Source organism: Entelurus aequoreus, linkage group LG01 (assembly GCF_033978785.1).
Source record: "Entelurus aequoreus isolate RoL-2023_Sb linkage group LG01, RoL_Eaeq_v1.1, whole genome shotgun sequence".
Lineage (NCBI taxonomy): Eukaryota > Metazoa > Chordata > Actinopteri > Syngnathiformes > Syngnathidae > Entelurus > Entelurus aequoreus.
In genome coordinates, this window is record NC_084731.1 from 80,573,058 (window position 1) to 80,592,800 (window position 19,743).

General features: G+C 36.8%; 2 protein-coding genes across 4 annotated transcripts in view; one reads left to right on the forward strand and one right to left on the reverse strand.

The window, feature by feature from the left end:
- Nucleotides 1-19,743, reverse strand: part of LOC133657843 (gamma-aminobutyric acid receptor subunit alpha-5-like) — a 108,381-nt gene that overhangs the window by 42,796 nt on the left and 45,842 nt on the right. For both annotated transcript variants that reach the window (XM_062059627.1, XM_062059631.1), the window contains exon 7: nucleotides 11,158-11,240. In XM_062059627.1, the coding sequence (XP_061915611.1) occupies nucleotides 11,158-11,240 (83 nt within the window). The remainder of the gene's footprint in view (nucleotides 1-11,157; nucleotides 11,241-19,743) is intronic.
- The window catches only part of LOC133657818 (gamma-aminobutyric acid receptor subunit beta-3-like), a 216,563-nt gene that overhangs the window by 21,199 nt on the left and 175,621 nt on the right, over nucleotides 1-19,743 (forward strand). The window lies entirely within an intron of this gene.

Sequence of the window (19,743 nt, forward strand, 5' to 3'; positions counted from 1 at the left end):
TTTCAAGGACATTTCTTAAAATAAATCGGTAGTTTTTGGCTAAAGTTGCAGATATACACCCTAGAGTCATATACATTGGTACTTGACACATGCTTACTGTTAGCATGCTAATGTTAGCTTCTTTAGCTATTTTTGCAGTTATACTGCTCAGTGCCATGTGTTTCGGTACTTTTGGTGTGTCGGAGTGCTGAGAGTTGCCACACTCGCATGTTAACATTTCATGCTAGCTTTTGTAGCGTGTTATGCAAATATACACCCAAGAGTTGCAATTTTTTTTTGCCTGACACTATCTGAAGAGCGTGCTAACTTTTAGCAATTTTGTGCAGCTTTGGCCTTTCTGCATTCGCATGCTATTTATACTGAAATTACTTTTTCTAGTTAACTACTACTACTTATAATAAAACAGTGCCATCATTTGACAACGAGCTCTCTAGTAGGGCTGTGAATATTTGGGCACCTAACAATTCGATCCGATTCCGATTCCTGGGGTGACGATTTGATTCAGAATTGATTCTCGACTCAAACCATTTCTTGCAATGTATTATTTGGTATAATAATTATAAGACATTTATTTTCAAAACAGATTACAGGTTAGAAAAGCTCATTGTGGTTTCATGGAGATAAGATAGGATTGGATTGGATAAACTTTACATAACCTACAATGGGTAATTCATGTGGTGCAGGGTTTAGAAACATATACATATATTATATATATATACATATATGTGTACATATAATCGTCTATATATATCCATCCATCCATTTTCTACCGCTTGTCCCGTTTGGGGTATATATATATATATATATATATATATATATATATATATATATATATATATATATATACATATATATATATAACACTTTCTATATATATTAGGGGTGTCAAAAATTTTTTTTTTTTAATTCATTGCGATTCTTATTTGTAATGTTTCTTAATAAAAAATTAAAAAAATCAACAATTGATAAAACAAAAAAAATTAATCTGTCCTGTCCAGCCACTCAGACAAATTACATTGTTGAAGTAGATGATCATATCTGCTGTACAGATTTACTTTAGAAAAGAGAAGTGTGTTATACTTCTCTTCTTGCCTTATTTGTAATTGACTTAGCGTCACTTTTTTTATTTAAACAAAACCAGTTTTCTTTTAAGTAATATAGAACATTTTTATGGATGAATGTAGTTAATTATAGAACTGGCACCCAATGTTATTAAAAAAGTATTGATTTTGAATTGAGAATCGTTTTGAATCGAGAATCGATTCTGAATCTAATCGTTACCCCCAAGAATCAAATCATGTGGTGCCCAAAGAGTCACAGCTCTTATATACAGTATATGTATATATATATATTAGGGTTGATTGGTATACCGGTATAAGTATAGTACCGCAATACTAATTAATCATATTCGGTACCGAAAAGTACCGGTCCGCCACCCCCCCCGCGCCCCCGTCGTCGTCACGTTGTGTCATTGCTGGTTTACGAGCAGAGGAGCATGTTCGGCTGTGCACAATCACAGAGTACTTACAAGCAGACACAGTGTGTAGACAGAAAAGGGAGAACGGACGCATTTTGGCTTGAAAACTAAAGATAAAGGTGAAGTTATAACACTGAAACGCCCTCAGGAAGAGGTGCTTTAAGACATGGCTAGCTAGCTAGCGGCTAACGTCCATCCACCGTCGGCAGTGTTTTAGCTACTTCTAAATCACTAATCCTGGTCTGCATGGCGACAAATAAAGTAAGTTTCTTACAAGTATCATCCCTGCAGGACGAGAAATAGCTAAACATGCTTCACTACACACCGTAGCTCACCGGCATCAAAATGTAAACAAACGCCATGGGTGGATCTACACCTGACATCCACTGTAATGATACCAAGCACAATAGCGTGTCTAGTCGATACTACTATGATTACGTCGATATTTTTTGGCATCACAACATCTTTCGTTTAAAAAAATTCATATTATGTTTATAAAATCAGGAAATATGTCCCTGGACACATGAGGACTTTGAATATGATACTGCATATGTCAGCAGACTAAAATAGGAGCTTTTGTTTGTTTACTTACTACTATAAGACAAGTTGTCTTGTATGTTCACTATTTTATCTAAGGACAAACTTGCAATAAAAAACATATGTTTAATGTACCCTAAGATTTTTTGTTAAAATGAAGCCAATAATGCCATTTTTTGTGGTCCCCTTTATTTAGAAAAGTACCGAAAAGTATCGTAATAATTTTGGTACCGGTACCAAAATATTGGTATCGGGTCAACACTAACATAAAAAAAACATATATATATATATATATATATATATATATATATATATATATATATATATATATATATATATATATATATATATATATATATATATATATATATATATATATATATATATATATATATATATGTATATATGTATATATATATATATATATATATATATATATATATATGTATATACATATATATAACATATATATATATGTATATACATATATATGTACATACACATACACAGTATATTTATTTGTTATTTTTTCTTAAAATACATTTTTTTCAATTATGAATCGATTTAGAATCAGAACGATTTGTTTGTGCACCCCCCCCCCCCAACTATCTAGCGTCTACTTGGTATAAAATGAGTAAAACATCAATACGGTATTTCTTTTCCAATTTTGGTTTGAAATCCCGTGCTTTTTGAGGTTAAGATTTTAAGGAACACTAAAAACATTCAGAGCAAATACATAAAATTACAAGTCGATTCGACGTTATTGAAACGGTAATGCCTGGTTCACACCAACGGCGCTTGCCGCGCTTTAAAGTGGCGAGCAAAGCGCCGTCATTTTGTCAATTTTTCCACGAATATCCCGATCTCTGAAGTAATGTTATGCTTTGATACGCTCTGATACGCTCTGATACGAATTAGTTGCCGCTTTGTTACCGTTCCTCACGCTTTGATCCCGCTTTGATACGCTTTAAATCATGCTTTGATACGTTTTATTACGCTTTATTGAACTTTATTACGCTTTGATGCGATCCTGACGCTTTAAATCAGGCTCTGACACGATTATCAAGCTCTGTTGTGCATTGTTACAACAAAAATAAGAAAAAAATTTGAAAAACTCAGTATACTGTTTTCCACACATTTTTTATATTCATTTATTTTTTCAATTTCTCTTTTTTTTCCGTTATATTATGTTTTATATCTTCATTTCTTTTATTTTTTGTCATCTTAATAAATATCTATCTTTCATTTCTTATGCTAGTTGAAAATAATAAAAGGCAATTATCCACACATTTTTTATATTCATTTATTTTTTAAATTTCTCTTTTTTTTTCGTTATATTATGTTTTATATCTTCATTTCTTTTATTTTTGTCATCTTAATAAATATATATCTTTCATTTCTTATGCTAGCTGAAAATAATAAAAGGCAATTATCCACACATTTTTTATATTCATTTATTTTTTTTAAATTTCTCTTTTTTTCCCGTTATATTATGTTTTATATCTTCATTTCTTTTATTTTTGTCATCTAAATAAATATCTATATTTCATTTCTTATGCTAGTTGAAAATAATAAAAGGCAATTATCCACACATTTTTTATATTAATTTATTTTTTCAATTTCTCTTTTTTTTTCCGTTATATTATGCTTTATATCTCCATTTCTTTTATTTTTGTCATCTTAATAAATATCTATCTTTCATTTCTTATGCTAGTTTAAAATAATAAAAGGCATTTATTTTATAAAACGTAACATATTCTCTTTATTATTAACATTTTCATACAGAAAAATTATAGACAGTAATGTCAAACTGTAACATCAAACAGCAAACTCTAACAGAAGTACAGAAACAATAATCATCGTATAAAAAAGGCAATGATGCAAAAGAGAATGGATTTGTAATCCTGTGTTGGTTTTACATAAAAGTTTCAATGTCACTAGTCAATATCACAGTCACTTCCTATTTGTAGGGGTCCGCGCTTTGAACCAAGATCTGTTAAGCTTTCCTACGCTTTTAGTCAAGTTTTGCTGAGCTTTGTCACGCTTTTTCACGCTTTCATACGCTCTCGGCGCTTTATTCCATTCTTGACAGAGCGCAGAATTTTTTTAAACCGTTTAAAATATTTTGGCGAACTTGCCGCATGTCCCGCTTCACTACAAGCTTTCCCACGATCCATTAGGACCCTCACGCTTTAATCAGGCTTTGTTACGCTATAACGCCGCTTTGCATGCCGCTTTGCATGCCGCTTTGCATGCCGCTTTAAAGCGCCGTCAAAGCGCCGTTGGTGTGAACCTAGCATAAGCAGCTTTGCCGCAACTTTCTGAAAAAGCTGCTGCAAATTCAGACATTTTAGGCTGCGACCATGACAAAACAAGCCTGTGAAATCCTGGGGGCACTGGTCAGTGTGTTACAGTTGCCTAACACGTCTCAGGCTGCACTGCTAATTGGTTGAAATAAGAGCGTTAATACTGTTTCCTACATTTATTTGTGCAACAACAACACAAAAAATACATGCCTGGTGCTCTCTGCAGTTGCGCAAACACCCCCGGGCCACTTTATGTGGAAATGCCCTACTTTGTAGCCTGCAGATTTGCCTTTAAAAAAAATAAAATAAAAAAAAATTATATTCTGGGCACTCAGCGACCTGCTGGAGGCCTTAATTAGAGTCGGAGGAGGAGAGTTCGATTGGAATTAGGGAATGTTGGTGATTTTCATTATTCTTAACAAGAGCTAATGACTTTGGCATCCATGTTGGCGCACCTGTGCCAACCTCCCCACAATTCATGCTGAGCACTGAGCGCCGTGTGCCAAAAAGGTTTCCAGACTTCTCACTCACTAATCCTCGCCTGTCTGTCTGAAAATGTCAGCAAAGTAACTGCGGTAACATTTCTGCCAGGAATCAAATTAGGTTTCCTAGAACTCTTTCTGCAAAACCCGAAAACCTCAATATAACAACCCTGGGCAATTTTTAAACATTAAAATTGATTGAGCAAATTGCAAAGCCAGTTTCCTAAGACACAGCATGAATCGCAATACCTCTGTCATGTATGATTGACAGCTGATTGGCGGATGACGAGCAGGTAATTAGGTGCTGCAGGACAGAATGCCGGATTAGATGGAATTTACGTCAGACAAAATGTATTTTCACCATAAAGTATTTTCGCTTTTAAATATTATTCTTCCATATTGACTTGTTTGCTTCAGCAGGCCTGTCAGTACCGGATCAATGCTGCTCAGTACCAGATCAATGCTGCTTGGACAAACTGCCCGGAATGTGCTGGTAGAGTCATTCTGCACAGCAGATGGGTTGATTGCAGTAACATTTATTTTACAAATGTAATCAAAACTCGATGTCAGTGTGATATCAGCAAAAAAAAACAAGTAATTGATGACATCGACTTGCATTTAAAATGTCCAATATAAGCGCTCCGTGTTTACTTGTGCAAAGCGGGACTGCCAGTTAGCATCTAAATGTCCTCCAATAAACACACACTTTCTTCTATTTCAGTCAAGTCTTTTACAAAAGGTAAACAATGTAGACTACGAGGAGCTAGCAGCTACACAACAGCCAAGCGCACATAAGAGTTGTAGAAATTATTGGAAACTCAAGACAGCCATGACATTATGTTCTTTACAAGTGTATGTAAACTTTTGACCACGACTGTACATACGATATATATATATATATATATATATATATATATATATTTAAAGGCCTACTGAAATGAATTTTTTTTATTTAAACGGGGATAGCAGATCTATTCTATGTGTCATACTTGATCATTTCGCGATATTGCCATATTTTTGCTGAAAGGATTTAGTATAGAACAACGACGATAAAGATTGCAACTTTTGGTATCTGATAAAAAAAAGGCTTGCCCCTACCGGAAGTAGCGTGACGTAGTCAGTTGAACATATACGCAAAGTTCCCTATTGTTTACAATGATGGCCGCATGAAGTGAGAGAGATTCGGACCGAGAAAGCGACAATTTCCCCATTAATTTGAGCGAGGATGAAAGATTTGTGGATGAGTAAAGTGCAAGTGAAGGACTAGTGGGGAGTTGAAGCTATTCAGATAGGGAAGATGCTGTGAGAGCCGGGGGTGACCTGATATTCAGCTGGGAATGACTACAACAGTAAATAAACACAAGACATATATATACTCTATTAGCCACAACACAACCAGGCTTATATTTAACATCCCACAAATTAATCCTGCATAAAAACACCTGCGTGTTTGTTACGCTAGCTCCTAGCTCCTCTGCTAGCTCCTAGCTCCATAGAACACGCCAATACAATTCAAACACCTGATCAACACACACAATCACTCAGCCCAAAAGACCGTTCACCTAACCCAAGGTTCATAAAGCTTATATATTTTTAAAAAGTTACGTACGTGACGCGCACGTACGGTACGGTACGTGTTATGCTAGCTCCTAGCTCCTATGCTAGCTCCTAGCTCCATAGAACACGCCAATACAATTCAAAAACCTGATCAACACACACAATCACTCAGCCCAAAAGACCGTTCACCTAACCCAAGGTTCATAAAGCTTATATATTTTAAAAAAGTTACGTACATACGCAAAAAAAAGTTGCGCACATACGGTCAAGCGATCAAATGTTTAGAAGCCAAAGCTGCATACTCACAGTAGCACGTCTGCGTCTTTGTCATCCAAATCAAAGTAATCCTGGTAAGAGTCTGTGTTGTCCCAGTTCTCTACAGGCGTCTGTGTATCGAAGTCAAAAGTCCTCCTGGTTAGAGTCTCTGTTATCCGAGTTCTTCCATCTTGACTGCATCTTTCGGGAATGTAAACAAAGAAGCGCGGGCTGTGTACTGTTGTGGCTGACTACGTTCGAAAAATACGTCCATTTCGCACCGACAACTTTCTTCTTTGCTTGCTCAGCTTCCTTCTTCATAATGCAATGAACATGATTGAAACAGATTCACGAACACAGATGTCCAGAATACTGTGGAATTATGAAATGAAAACAGAGCTTTTTCGTATTGGCTTCAATGTGGAAGGCATACCCGTGTTCGCCGGTCTACGTCACGCGTATACGTCATCCTCAGAGGCGTTTCGAACCGGAAGTTTAGCGGCAAATTTAAAATGTCACTTTATAAGTTAACCCGGCCGTATTGGCATGTGTTATAATGTTAAGATTTCATCATTGATATATAAACTATCAGACTGCGTGGTCGGTAGTAGTGGGTTTCAGTAGGCCTTTAAAGGTTTAGTGTCTCTCTGTACCTCTCCCTACGTCCGTGTACACAGCGGCATTTAAAAACGTCATACATTGAACTTTTAAAAACCGATACCGTTAATAACGAAACAGATACCGATAATTTCCGATATTACATTTTAAAGCATTTATCGGCCGATAATATCGGCAGCCCGATATTATCGGACATCCCTAATATATATATATATATATATATATATATACATATATATATATATATATATATATATATATATATATATATATATATATATATATATATATATATATATATATATATATATATATATATATATATATATTTATATATATATATATATATATATATATATATATATATATATTTATATATTTATATATATATATATATATATATATATATATATATATATATATATATATATATATATATATATATATATATATATATATATATATATATATAAAATCTGTGTTGGGATAAGCGGTAGAAAATGGATGGATGGATGGAAATATATATACATATACACATATATATATATATATATATATATATATATACATATACATATATATATATATGTATATATATATATATATATATATATATATATATATATATATATATATATATATATATATATATATATATATATATATATATATATATATATATATATATATATATATATACAAGGTTCAATCATGGGATGTTAGGGTCAGTCCGTAAACACGATAATAATTCCATGTTTTGTTGGTGAAGTAAAATATCATATAAGATTATTGCTATTATGCACACACTTCTCACCTGTGGGGAATTCTCTAAGGCGATCAGGTGGGAGTTTGCCCTGGGAATCCCAAGCGGCCTTTCCACTGTAATTGGATTGCAGTCAAATGTGCTTCTTGTGTCCAGTGACAGTGGCTGGACTGTGTCCCACTGAAATCTGGGGATAAGAGCCTCATCCCTTTAGCCCAAGGCTTGGTAGGTGTGGCATTTGGCCAAATCTCTTTTTTTAAACTCCAAAGGTCACTGCAGTGTTATACAGGCCCTGGCCACTACAGGAGACCATTTTAGTCAGGGCAAGAACGACTGATGGGCGGCCTAATATAGTTAGAGAACACGCCTTAATCCTCACGTGACTCACTGACCTGCCGACACTACTTGTGCACTACTGCTAGTGTACTTCTGCACCACTGCTAGTGTACTTGTGCCCTACTGCTAGTGAACTTGTGCACTACTTCTAGTGTACTTGTGCACTACTTCTAGTGTACTTGTGCACTACTTCTAGTGTACTTGTGCAGTACTTATAGTGTACTTGTGCTATACTTATAGTGTACTTGTGCACTACTTCTAGTGTACTTGTGCTATACTTATAGTGTACTTGTGCTATACTTATAGTGTACTTGGGCACTACTTCTAGTGTACTTGTACAGTACTTATAGTGTACTTGTGATGTACTTCTAGTGTACTACGTCTAGTGTACTTGTGCAGTATTACTAGTGTACTTGTGCAGTACTTATAGTGTACTTGTGCAGCAGTACTTCTAGTGTACTTGTGCACTACTTCTAGTGTACTCGTGCAGTACTTGTAGTTAGAGTGTCCGCCCTGAGATCGGTAGGTCGTCAGTCATACCAAAGACTATAAAAATGGGACACATTACCTCCCTGCTTGGCACTCAGCATCAAGGGTTGGAATTGGGGGTTGAATCACCAAAAATGATTCCCCGGTGCGGCCACCGCTGCTGCTCACTGCTCCCCTCACTTCCCAGGGGGTGCTCAAGGGTGATGGGTCAAATGCAGAGAATAATTTCACCACACCTAGTGTGTGTGTGACAATCATTGGTACGTTTTACTTCTAGTGAACTTGTGCAGTACTTTCAGTGTACTTGTGCAGTACTTCTAGTGTACTTGTGCAGTACTTCTAGTGTACTTGTGCACTACGTCTAGTGTACTTGTGCACTACTTCTATACTTCTGATGTACTTGTGCACTACTTCTAGTGTACTAGTGCTGTACTTTTAGTGTACTTGTGCAGTACTTATAAAGGATTTGTGCACTACTTCTAGTGTACTTGTGCTGTACTTCTAGTGTCCTTGTGAAGTTTTATTTTTTTGAGGATTTTATATTTATTCATGATTTTATTTGTCTTCTTGTAAATTGTATAAATCTGTAGAGCACTTTGAATTGCCTTGCGTACGAAGTGTGCTCCATAAATAAACTTTCCTTGCCTTTGATCATTTTAATTTCAAGGGGTTATATGATTTTTCTTTACATTTTATAAAACACTTCTTTGTGGTCTACATAACTTGTATTGGTGGTTCTTTGGTCAACATCTTGCATAGATCATTTTTTACAGACCATTTTAGTGACTTATAGGGATCCCAAATACACAAAAACTGTTAAGAAAAGTTGGTTTTGCATAATCGTACCCCTTTAAAACGGTAATGCTAACTGCCGGGGGTTTCACTGCAATGTATCGTTATTACCGTTAATTGTTACATCCATCACTGGTAATAATGATGAAATTTCTGATGGTATGGTATTTTTTGATCGTCATAAAACCATGATTAATACTGCTTGTTTCCTAGAGAAACAGCTAACACGCTAATTGTTAGTTAGCTATGTAACCTGAATACAAGAAACGTTAATGAGCGTTTACCAATACCGTGATATTAATAACCGTGATGTGAAATTTTCTAAAACGTACGAAAATTTGCATCCCTAACTTGTAGGAACAATTGATGTATATTGCACTTGTTACGATATACATGCTGCACATGTACAAACGATCTCCAGTGGTATCTCAACTTAAGAATGTCTTGAAATAAAAACTGTCTCTCGGCTAATTGTGTTGCTTTAAATTGAGAACAAAAAATATACAGTAATTACAAACATCCCCACCATTAGTTAGCATAACATATGCTGTAGTGAATCGCGTAAGATTCGCACAAAATATCGCTTACTCGCTAGCATTAGCTTATAGCTAGAGATCAACACAACTTTGAAAGTGAGCGATTATATTCATTGAATTAAAGAAACAAATCATCAAAAACATGACCGAGCTTGTAGCTAGCTAACTTGGCGAAGCAGTTGGAGCAGGATGAGGCTGACGCCAGCCAATAATTTTTCAAAGTATTATTGTGGAGGGAGGTGTAGTCAGCGCTGCCTGTAGGAGCAAAAGTCACCGCCGCTGTCCATGGTGCTGAGGACGAGCACCATCGGGCAGGGGCGGGGCATGTGCTGACGGCGAGACACAGCTGGCAGGTGATTTCATGGGTGGTACGTGTTAATCTAATCATCTGTTGTCTTTAACAGCAAGCGGCCGGGAGCAGAGGGGGAGAGAGGATACGGACGTGACTGAAAAGTCACGTTCTGGGAGAGAAATCTGTTGTTGGAAGAAAGCATTATCATTAAAACCTTGTTGAACCTGCACGCTTGGCTGTTGTGCCGTGTCTTCAGTGAAACTGCTAGGAAGCGACCTCCACAATTATCTAAACAGCAGACATTTATCCATGAAAATATGAAAAAGCTGCTGATGGTGTGTTTGACTAAGAATTTATCTCGCCAAGTTAACAGCTGTACATTATCATTACATTGCTTCATAAAGCGACTTTAGTTTTCTGTAGTATATTCTATAATGCTGTTTACATGGAATATATCTAAACTAAATGTTAGTTTTAATTTTTTTTTAAAAAGGGCACGTTACATGTTAAAAATGTGCTGTTTTGAGGCCAGGCACCGATAAAATGGATTTTAACTCATTTCAATCAGGCGACGTTGATTTGAGATGCAAGTGTTTTGAGTTAAGAGCTCCGTCAGAGAACCAGTTAGGCTCGTAAGTTGTAGGTGCGACTGTACTTCAGTACATTTGGTGCTGCTTTGTGTTGGTAACTGGAATCAAACATGGCGTCTTTACTCACAGCTGCCAAACTTGAGGGGACAGGCGTGGGAATCCATGGGGAAATCCTCCAGTTGCATGGGGCACTCGGCTGATATCGTCAATCTGTAAAAACGAGTGGAACAATGAGGGGGAAAGGTCAACATGCTTTATATTTTAATAAATAACATCGATAAAATCACTACATTAGGGGTGTCCAAAGTGCGGCCCAAGGGCCATTTGCGACCCATTGCTAAAGTTTTGTTAGCCCGCCGCAGATTTTTTAAATAAAAAATAAAAAATAAACAGTAAAAATGTAAGAGAAAAAAGAGCAAAGTTGGAGAGATTAATAAAGAATCCATACGAGTAGAATTGCTATGGACGGCTAGAAGAACAGCACTTCGGTTGAATTAAAAAAAGCACTACCGTAAAATGAAAAGACACTGCAGTACCTGCAGTGAGCGAATTTGTCCAAAAGATGGCATCGTAGCACGGACAATAAAACACTCTTGTTTTTTATCAAATTATTTTTATTAATGCCGTCAGCGAACAAAAATCCATAAACTAGCGTCTTATAGGCTGCAGGGTTCAAAGGGTAGGAAAAAGTCATTTACGGCATGGGATGAGAAAAACTTGAAATTGTCATACTAATAACTGATAATCAGGGGCCGTACTTATCAAGCTTCTTAGAATTACTCCTAAGAAGTCTGCTAAGAGTTGACTTAAGAGTAAATAAATTCTTCGCTGAAAGCTGCACTTAAAAGTTAGTTATCAAGCGTCTTACTCACACTTTCAGCGAAGTGTAGGACTGAATCTTAAGTGTCACACTCAGAGCTGAATTACGACATTACTATGTGCCGTAAACGCAATTTTAGGTGACGTCATTTCTGTGTCCATAGAAATGACCAATCACGGAAGGGAATCCGTTGTCTAAGAATAAAGAAATATCTTGGAAATATTTAAGTGGACAATGGGAGTGTATATTTTGACAATAATCTACAAAATAATACAAAACAAACTAGTCCCCGCCGGCACTCACGCTACCGCTCCCTCTCTTCTATCGCCCACACACTCACTGACGTCACTCACCTCACGGCCACACACATACGCTACTGTCATAACATTTTCTTTCCAATTCATTAATTAGGCAACTAATTTGAAACTGGTGTGGGTGGCTCTATATATACTAGCCCGCTGCAGACACATGCAGAAATCAACAAGGAATCGAAAAGTATTAAATCTGTGACAAAAATAATATCCGCTCTGTCTAAACGATACCGTTTGATCAGCTGCTCGTCATCAAAAAAAACAACAACATTGTTCCGTTCCCTGAACGTTCGCGCACGTCTCTCTCGCCTCAGTGCCATCCCCTGCTGGCAACTCCTAACCACTTAAGACACCTCTGAAGGTCTCTTAAATATCGTGGAGAGTAGGAGTGATTCTTAGACTTAAGAACGTTGATAAAAAGCTTTTATTCTTAAGTTTGAGAGTAGGACTAAATTTCGCAAATTCTCAGGACTTAAGTGAAAATGGCACTCTAAGAAGCTTGATAAGTACGGCCCCAGATGTTTTGCAACCTGTAAAACAACGTTTTATTGTTCAATATGCACAACATCTGTTTTTAGCATTTTTTATACATTTATATATTTGTATATTTACAACATATATAATGTTTTAAATGTGTTTAAAAGTTTAGACACTCCTGCCACATTACATTACGTATTATAGAACTCTGCCACGTAATGGTTATTTCCTTGGTTACGCCTTCACATACACTATGTTGCCAAAAGTATTTGGCCACCCATCCAAATGATCAGAATCAGGTGTCCAAATCCCTTGGCCCGGCCACAGGTGTATAAAATCGAGCACTTAGGCATGGAGACTGTTTCTACAAACATTTGTGAAAGAATGGGCCGCTCTCAGGAGCTCAGTGATTTCCAGCGTGGAACTGTCATAGGATTTCCTCGCTTCTAAATATTCTAAAGTCAACTGTCGGCTTTATTATAAGAAAATGGAAGAGTTTGGGAACAACAGCAACTCAGCCACGTAACCTGACAGAGAGGGGTCAGCAGACAAATTATGGTGTGGGGTTGTTTTTCAGGAGTTGGGCTTGGCCCCTTAGTTCCAGTGAAAGGAACTTTGAATGCTCCAGGATACCAAAATATTTTGGACAATTCCATGCTCCCAACCTTGTGGGAACAGTTTGGAGCTGGCCACTTTCTCTTCCAACATGACTGTGCACCAGTGCACAAAGCAAGGTCCATAAAGACATGGATGACAGACTCTGGTGTGGATGAACTTGACTGGCCTGCACAGAGTCCTGACCTGAACCCAATAGAACACCTTTGGGATGAATTAGAACGGAGACTGAGAGCCAGGCCTTCTCGACCAACATCAGTGTGTGACCTCACCAATGCGCTTTTGGAAGAATGGTGGAAAATTCCTATAAACACACTCTGCCTTCCCAGAAGAGTTGAAGCTGTAATAGCTGCAAAAGGTGGACCGACATCATATTGAACCCTATGGGTTAGGAATGGGATGGCACTTCAAGTCAAGTCAAGGCAGGTGGCCAAATACTTTTGGCAATATAGTGTATTAACTAAGTGTTTTCAAACTGTGCTACTACTAGTGGTACGCGGGCTCCATCTAGTGGTACACCAAAGAATCAATTAAATATTCTAACCCAGTGTTACTGATCAAACTGTGTGTGATGTCACACTGGCTAAAAATGCATATATACTTGTTAAATAAAACCTCAGCCCTGTTTTTAATGAATATATAGGCCTACTACGCTACCGTATTTTAAATGTCAGTCATTATGGTGGTACTTGGAGAGCCGAGTGTTTTCTGAGGTGGTGAAAAAAGCTTGAGAACCACTAAACTAAGCATCTTTTGCCTCGTTATTTGGTCGTGTTAGAGCTTCCGAGTTGCTATTAGATATTTCTCAGTGCAATGTCAGGGAACAGTGTAATAAATCAAACATGCATGATAAATATTTGTTCTTGCTTATGGACCATGCAAAGAGTCCTCTGGGTTCTCCGAAGAAAACGAACAGAAATCCAGCGGTATAATGATGCAAGTTCAGTGAACTTTATCTATTAAGTGGTGCAGAAAGCTCTACCTTAACGTTATTCAAAGGAATCTATTTTTTCCCCGTGAGCTTTTTTTTTTTTTTTTTTAAACTCTGATCATAATGACGACTCCGTGACCAAAAGATGCGGCGGAATTCTCTCCGGGCGCGTTTTTTTTCTATGATCCGACGCTTCCCGCGCTCGCAAGGCAGCGGGAGTCCTCCCAATTACACAAGTCAAGTGAAGAAACATCACTGGATAAGAGACCACCTCTGGTGCCTGCAGAGAGTTGTGTTCCACACGGCTGCAGTATTAGCCAATTGCATTACTGTGGCAGTCTCGCACAGCTGAAGGAGAGGAGTGAGAGAAAATGATGCATCATAGAAAGATATACAAGAAAACATGGCTGTCGGCTATACTACCACGTGCTTAGTACCATAGGCGCCGATCTACATTTCTGCCAGAGGGTGCTCGGTGTGTGTGTATTAGTGTTGTCCCGATGCCAATATTTTGGTACCGCTACCATAAGTATGTCGGTACTTTTCTAAATAGAGGGGACCACAAAAAACAGCATTATTGGCTTTATTTTAACAAAAAAATCTAAGGGTACATTAAACATATGTTTCTTATTGCAAGTTTGTCCATAAATGAAATAGTGAACATATAAGACAACTTGTCTTTTAGTAGTAAGTAAACAAACAAAGGCTCCTAATTAGTCTGCTGACATATGCAGTAATATATTGTGTCATTTATCATTCTATTATTTTGTCAAAATTATTAAGGACAAGTGGTAGAAAATGAATTGGTAACACTTTTGAATGGGGACCATATTCTAATAATAAGCAACTCATTAATGGTGAATATGTTCCCCATACTAAAGTGTTACCGACTTAATTTAGAGTTATTTGGACACTAGGGGCCCTGCGATGAGGTGACGACTTGTCCAGGGTGTACCCCGCCTTCCGCCCGATGCAGCTGAGATAGGCTCTAGCGACCCCAAAAAGGGACAAGCGGTAGAAAATGGATGGATGGATGGATGGACACTAGGGGAACATATAAGGGTTAGGGTTAGAGTTAGGGTTACTAATAAGCAATTATTCTGAGGTTGTTGAGGGAAGACTCTTGGTTAATGGCTTACTGGTTGTATAATAAGGCCATGCAGAATAAGGCATTAATAAGTACTTAATAATGACTAATTAAAAGCCAATATGTTACTAATTTGCATGTTAATAAGCAACTAATTAATGGTGAATATGTTCCCCTTACTAAAGTGTTACCAATTAATTATTAATCTACATTTAGTGTTAATATTTGCTTATTTTCTGTTTCAACATGTTCTATCTACACTGTTAAAATGTAATAATCACTGTTGTTTGATATTTTACATTAGTTTTGGATGATACCACAAATTTAAGTATCAATCCGATACCAAGTCGTTACAGGATCATACGTTGGTCATATTCAAAGTCCTCATGTGTTCAGGGACATATTTCCTGAGTTTATAAACATAATATAAATTTTTTTTAAATGAAAGAAAATGTTGTGATGTTAAAAAATATCGATGTAATCATAGTAGTATCGACTACATACGCTATTGTACGTGGTATCATTACAATGGATGTTAGGTGTAGATCCACCAATGGCGTTTGTTTATATTGTAGCATCCCGGAAGAGTTGGTGCTGCAGGGAATTCTGGGAATTTGTTCTGTTGTGTTTACGTTGTGTTGCGGTGCAAATATTCTTCCAAAATGTGTTCGTCATTGTTGTTTAGTGTGGTTTCACTATATGGCACATATTTATGACAGTGTTGGCATTGTTCATAGGGCCACCCTTACTGTGACATGTATGGCTGTTGAGTAAGTATGCTCGCCATTCCCTCGCGTGCATTGTGTTCTAAGTCAAGATGGTTGTGCGGAAGCTAGGCTTTGTTAATTATAGACTATATGATATGTGACTATTTTATTATGTAAAATGGACCAATCTTGGCACAAAATTAACAACAACATGATTGATTTTTTCAAAAATTATTTTAAAGATTGAAAATAGCCATCAATCTCACATGGGTGCTCGGCATTGTCGCCTATGCTTAGTACTTGTGTGACCTCGCCCTTTGAATAACAGCAGCAAGATTTTTTAGGACCTGCATGCATGCTGTATATGAAACATTAATTCAGAGAAGTACGGAAGTTTCTATTGGAGCAAAACTGTTTGCAGACACCTATTGTAATCTAATTTGTGTGTCTGTATCTCAATCTTGTGTGTAGGGCTGGACGATTATTAAAAATAATAATCACGATTCCTTTGATATTGTAATCACGATTAATTACATGATTATTCGTTAACTTGAAAACGAGTTTAGTTTAGTTTATTAAGGATCCCCTTAATAAAGAGACTGTTCTTCCTGGGGTCCAGGCAAAAAACATCACACAATCACAAAACAAAAGATTACAAAGCAGTACAACATGATCTATAACAACATTTTGTAATACAAAAAAAGCAACACCAAAAAAACAATAACTTGGAGTTTACATAATAATGTTCATACCAAAGATAAAAATCAGCAATATAAAAAGAGATATATATTTTTGGAAAAAACAAAACAAAGAACCAATGGCCTACAATATACACATTAGTGTACCAAAGACAAACAATATTCTAAGTGACAAAAAAGTACCATAATGAATAAAATATGACATAAAGTACATACAAAATCAAGATAATATCAATATGATAAATAAATAAATAATAAAAACAATAAACAGAAACAAGAATGAATTTAAGCAAAAAATAATTCAAAAGAAGATAAATGAACTAGTCATGACATTAGATACAATCTAGAATAATCTGTTTCCGCAATACTTCTCCTCTCAGTCTATTTATTGTACCACCAATACTCACAGAAATAAAATCAAAGGCACTTTCGGCTAAGCTCTGCTGGTAATGACAAGCCCTGGAACAAACGATTAAAAAAAAAGCAACCTAGTGCTGCTTAATTTTCACTCAGGATTGGATTGTGACGTCATTCTTTAGTGCTGACACACACGCAGACAAACACCACAGGTGCAAAATACTTCAGTCACGATATGGCACAATGTTGCGATATATTTGTCATGATCTCACAAAACAGTTATTAGTTTCTTGTAGTGTTGTCCCGAAACCAATTATATCGATACTTTTCTAAATAAAGGGGACCACAAAAAATGCCATGAATACATGTGTCAAGATGACAAGCAGGTATTTTTGTATTTATTTTTACGAAAAACTGTAATACAGAGTATAATATTTGTAGAATCTGCAGATAATATTAAAGTTTGAAAAATATGCCATTTCATGCAGTACATGTTTTCCCTTGTGAAAATAAAAAGAACTAATACATTTATGAAGAAAGATGAAGTATATTATTGATGCACTGTATTTCTTGGCTTCCGCGGGGCATATAAAATGATGTGGCCCCCGGACCTAGAGTTTGACTCCTAAGTTCGACATAGTTCACTTATAAGTGTAAAATGCAGATTAAAATACAAGTTATAGTTAAGGGACAAAAAAAGGGACTTACTAATAACTGACGAAAAATAGATATACATGCAATTCTGTTGTGGTAATAAAAATAAACAAAATTAATAGTGAAAATGTTCCTTAACCTACTCAGTGGCCTAGTGGTTAGAGTGTCCGCCCTGAGATCGGTAGGTTGTGAGTTCAAACCAAAGACTATAAAAATGGGACCCATTACCTCCCTGCTTGGCACTCAGCATCAAGGGTTGGAATTGGGGGTTAAATCACCAAAAATGATTCCCGGGCGCAGCACCGCTGCTGCCCACTGCTCCCCTCACCTCCCAGGGGGTGAACAAGGGGATGGGTCAAATGCATTGGACAAATTTCACCACACCTAGAGTGTGTGTGACAATCATTGGTACTTTAACTTAACTTTAACTTTAACTTAACTTAATTAATCTGTAAATAAAATTAAAGTGCAAAATAAAATACAGCTTCACCACTTTAGTCATACTTTTTGTGATTAAGAAACTTCTCTATGACTAAACTCCAGACTTCTTCTGTTTGTTTAGGATTGTCATTACTGCCACATGTGGTAGTAAAGTGTATTACAAGTGAGTACCGCTGCATCACATACGGATTACAGCTGCGAAACTGATATTTTTCGGTTGCCCAACAGTGGGTAAGAAACACTGGTTTAGCCTTAGCCTGTCGCAAACTGTCAAAGCTGTATTCTATGGAATATAATGATATTCTACGAACTATCTTTTTACTCTCACTGTAATAATAATACGGAAAAAAGTGTGTTCCTTGATAGCTCAATACGAAACGCGTACTTTTGTCTCTAAATATGGGCCCGTTTTTCAAGGGACAGTTGGCAATCCTACACACACGAATAATGCAATATAGAGCTGAGTATTGGCAAAGATTTCACGATATAATACATATCACCATACTTAAGATACTTAAGATAAAATACAATATTGCAAAATATTAGTCATGATCTCACAAGACAGGTATCATTTGTTTCTTGTAGGGTTGTACGGTATACCGGTACTAATGAATTAAAAACGGTACTATACTGCTTCTGAAAATTACCGGTCGGTATTTATTAATTTTTTCCGGATACGACGGCATGTCGTCGGCACGATGTAACATTTCTGGTAAAACGAGCACAGGCACATGTTAGGTGACGCACACAGAAACAGCGCGGAAATAGAAAAGGGAGAACGGACGCATTTTGGCTTAAAAACTATCGATAAAGTTGAAGCCATAACACTGAAGTGCCGCTTTGCAAGAGGTGCTTCGCTCTTGCTCTTGTTAGCCGTTAGCGAGCTAGCGGCTACCGTCCAGCCGCGGTCGGTAGTGTTTTAGCTACTTCTAAATCACTAATTCTCGCCTCCATGGTGACAAATAAAGTAAGTTTCTTACAAGTATCATCCCTTTCAGGACGAGGAAGAGCTAAACATGATTCGCCACACACTGTAATACAATAGCTAACCGCTAACAGCAAGCTAGCACTCCTGAATGTAAACAAATGCCATGGGTAAGTCTGCACAGACATCGACTGTAACGATACCAAGTAAGTAAGTACATTTTATTTATAAAGGACTTTTCACAGATAAAATCACGAAGCGCTGTACAAAACATAGATAAAGTAAAACAACAATTCAAAGTGGATTAAAAATGATAGTTAAAAGGTGCATTAACCAAAAGCTTTACTGAAAAGAGAAGTTTCCAAATGTTTCTTAAAAGTTTCAACACAGTCAAGATCACGAAGGAACTGGTGCAAATTGTTCCAGAGTCTGGGAGCTATAGCCTGGAATGCCAGGTCTCCACAAGACGAGTTTTCGGGATCTTTAGAAGACCCTGGCCTGAAGACTGGAGGCTGCGCCCTGAAGAGTAGGGGCATAGCAAGTCAGTGATGTACTGAGGGGCCCCACCATGCAATGCACGGAATGTCAGGACTAAAATTATAAACTCAATGCGGAATTTAACTGGAAGCCAATGAAGACTGGATAAAACAGGGGTGATATGGGCTGTTCTGGGTGCATACCAAGTACAGG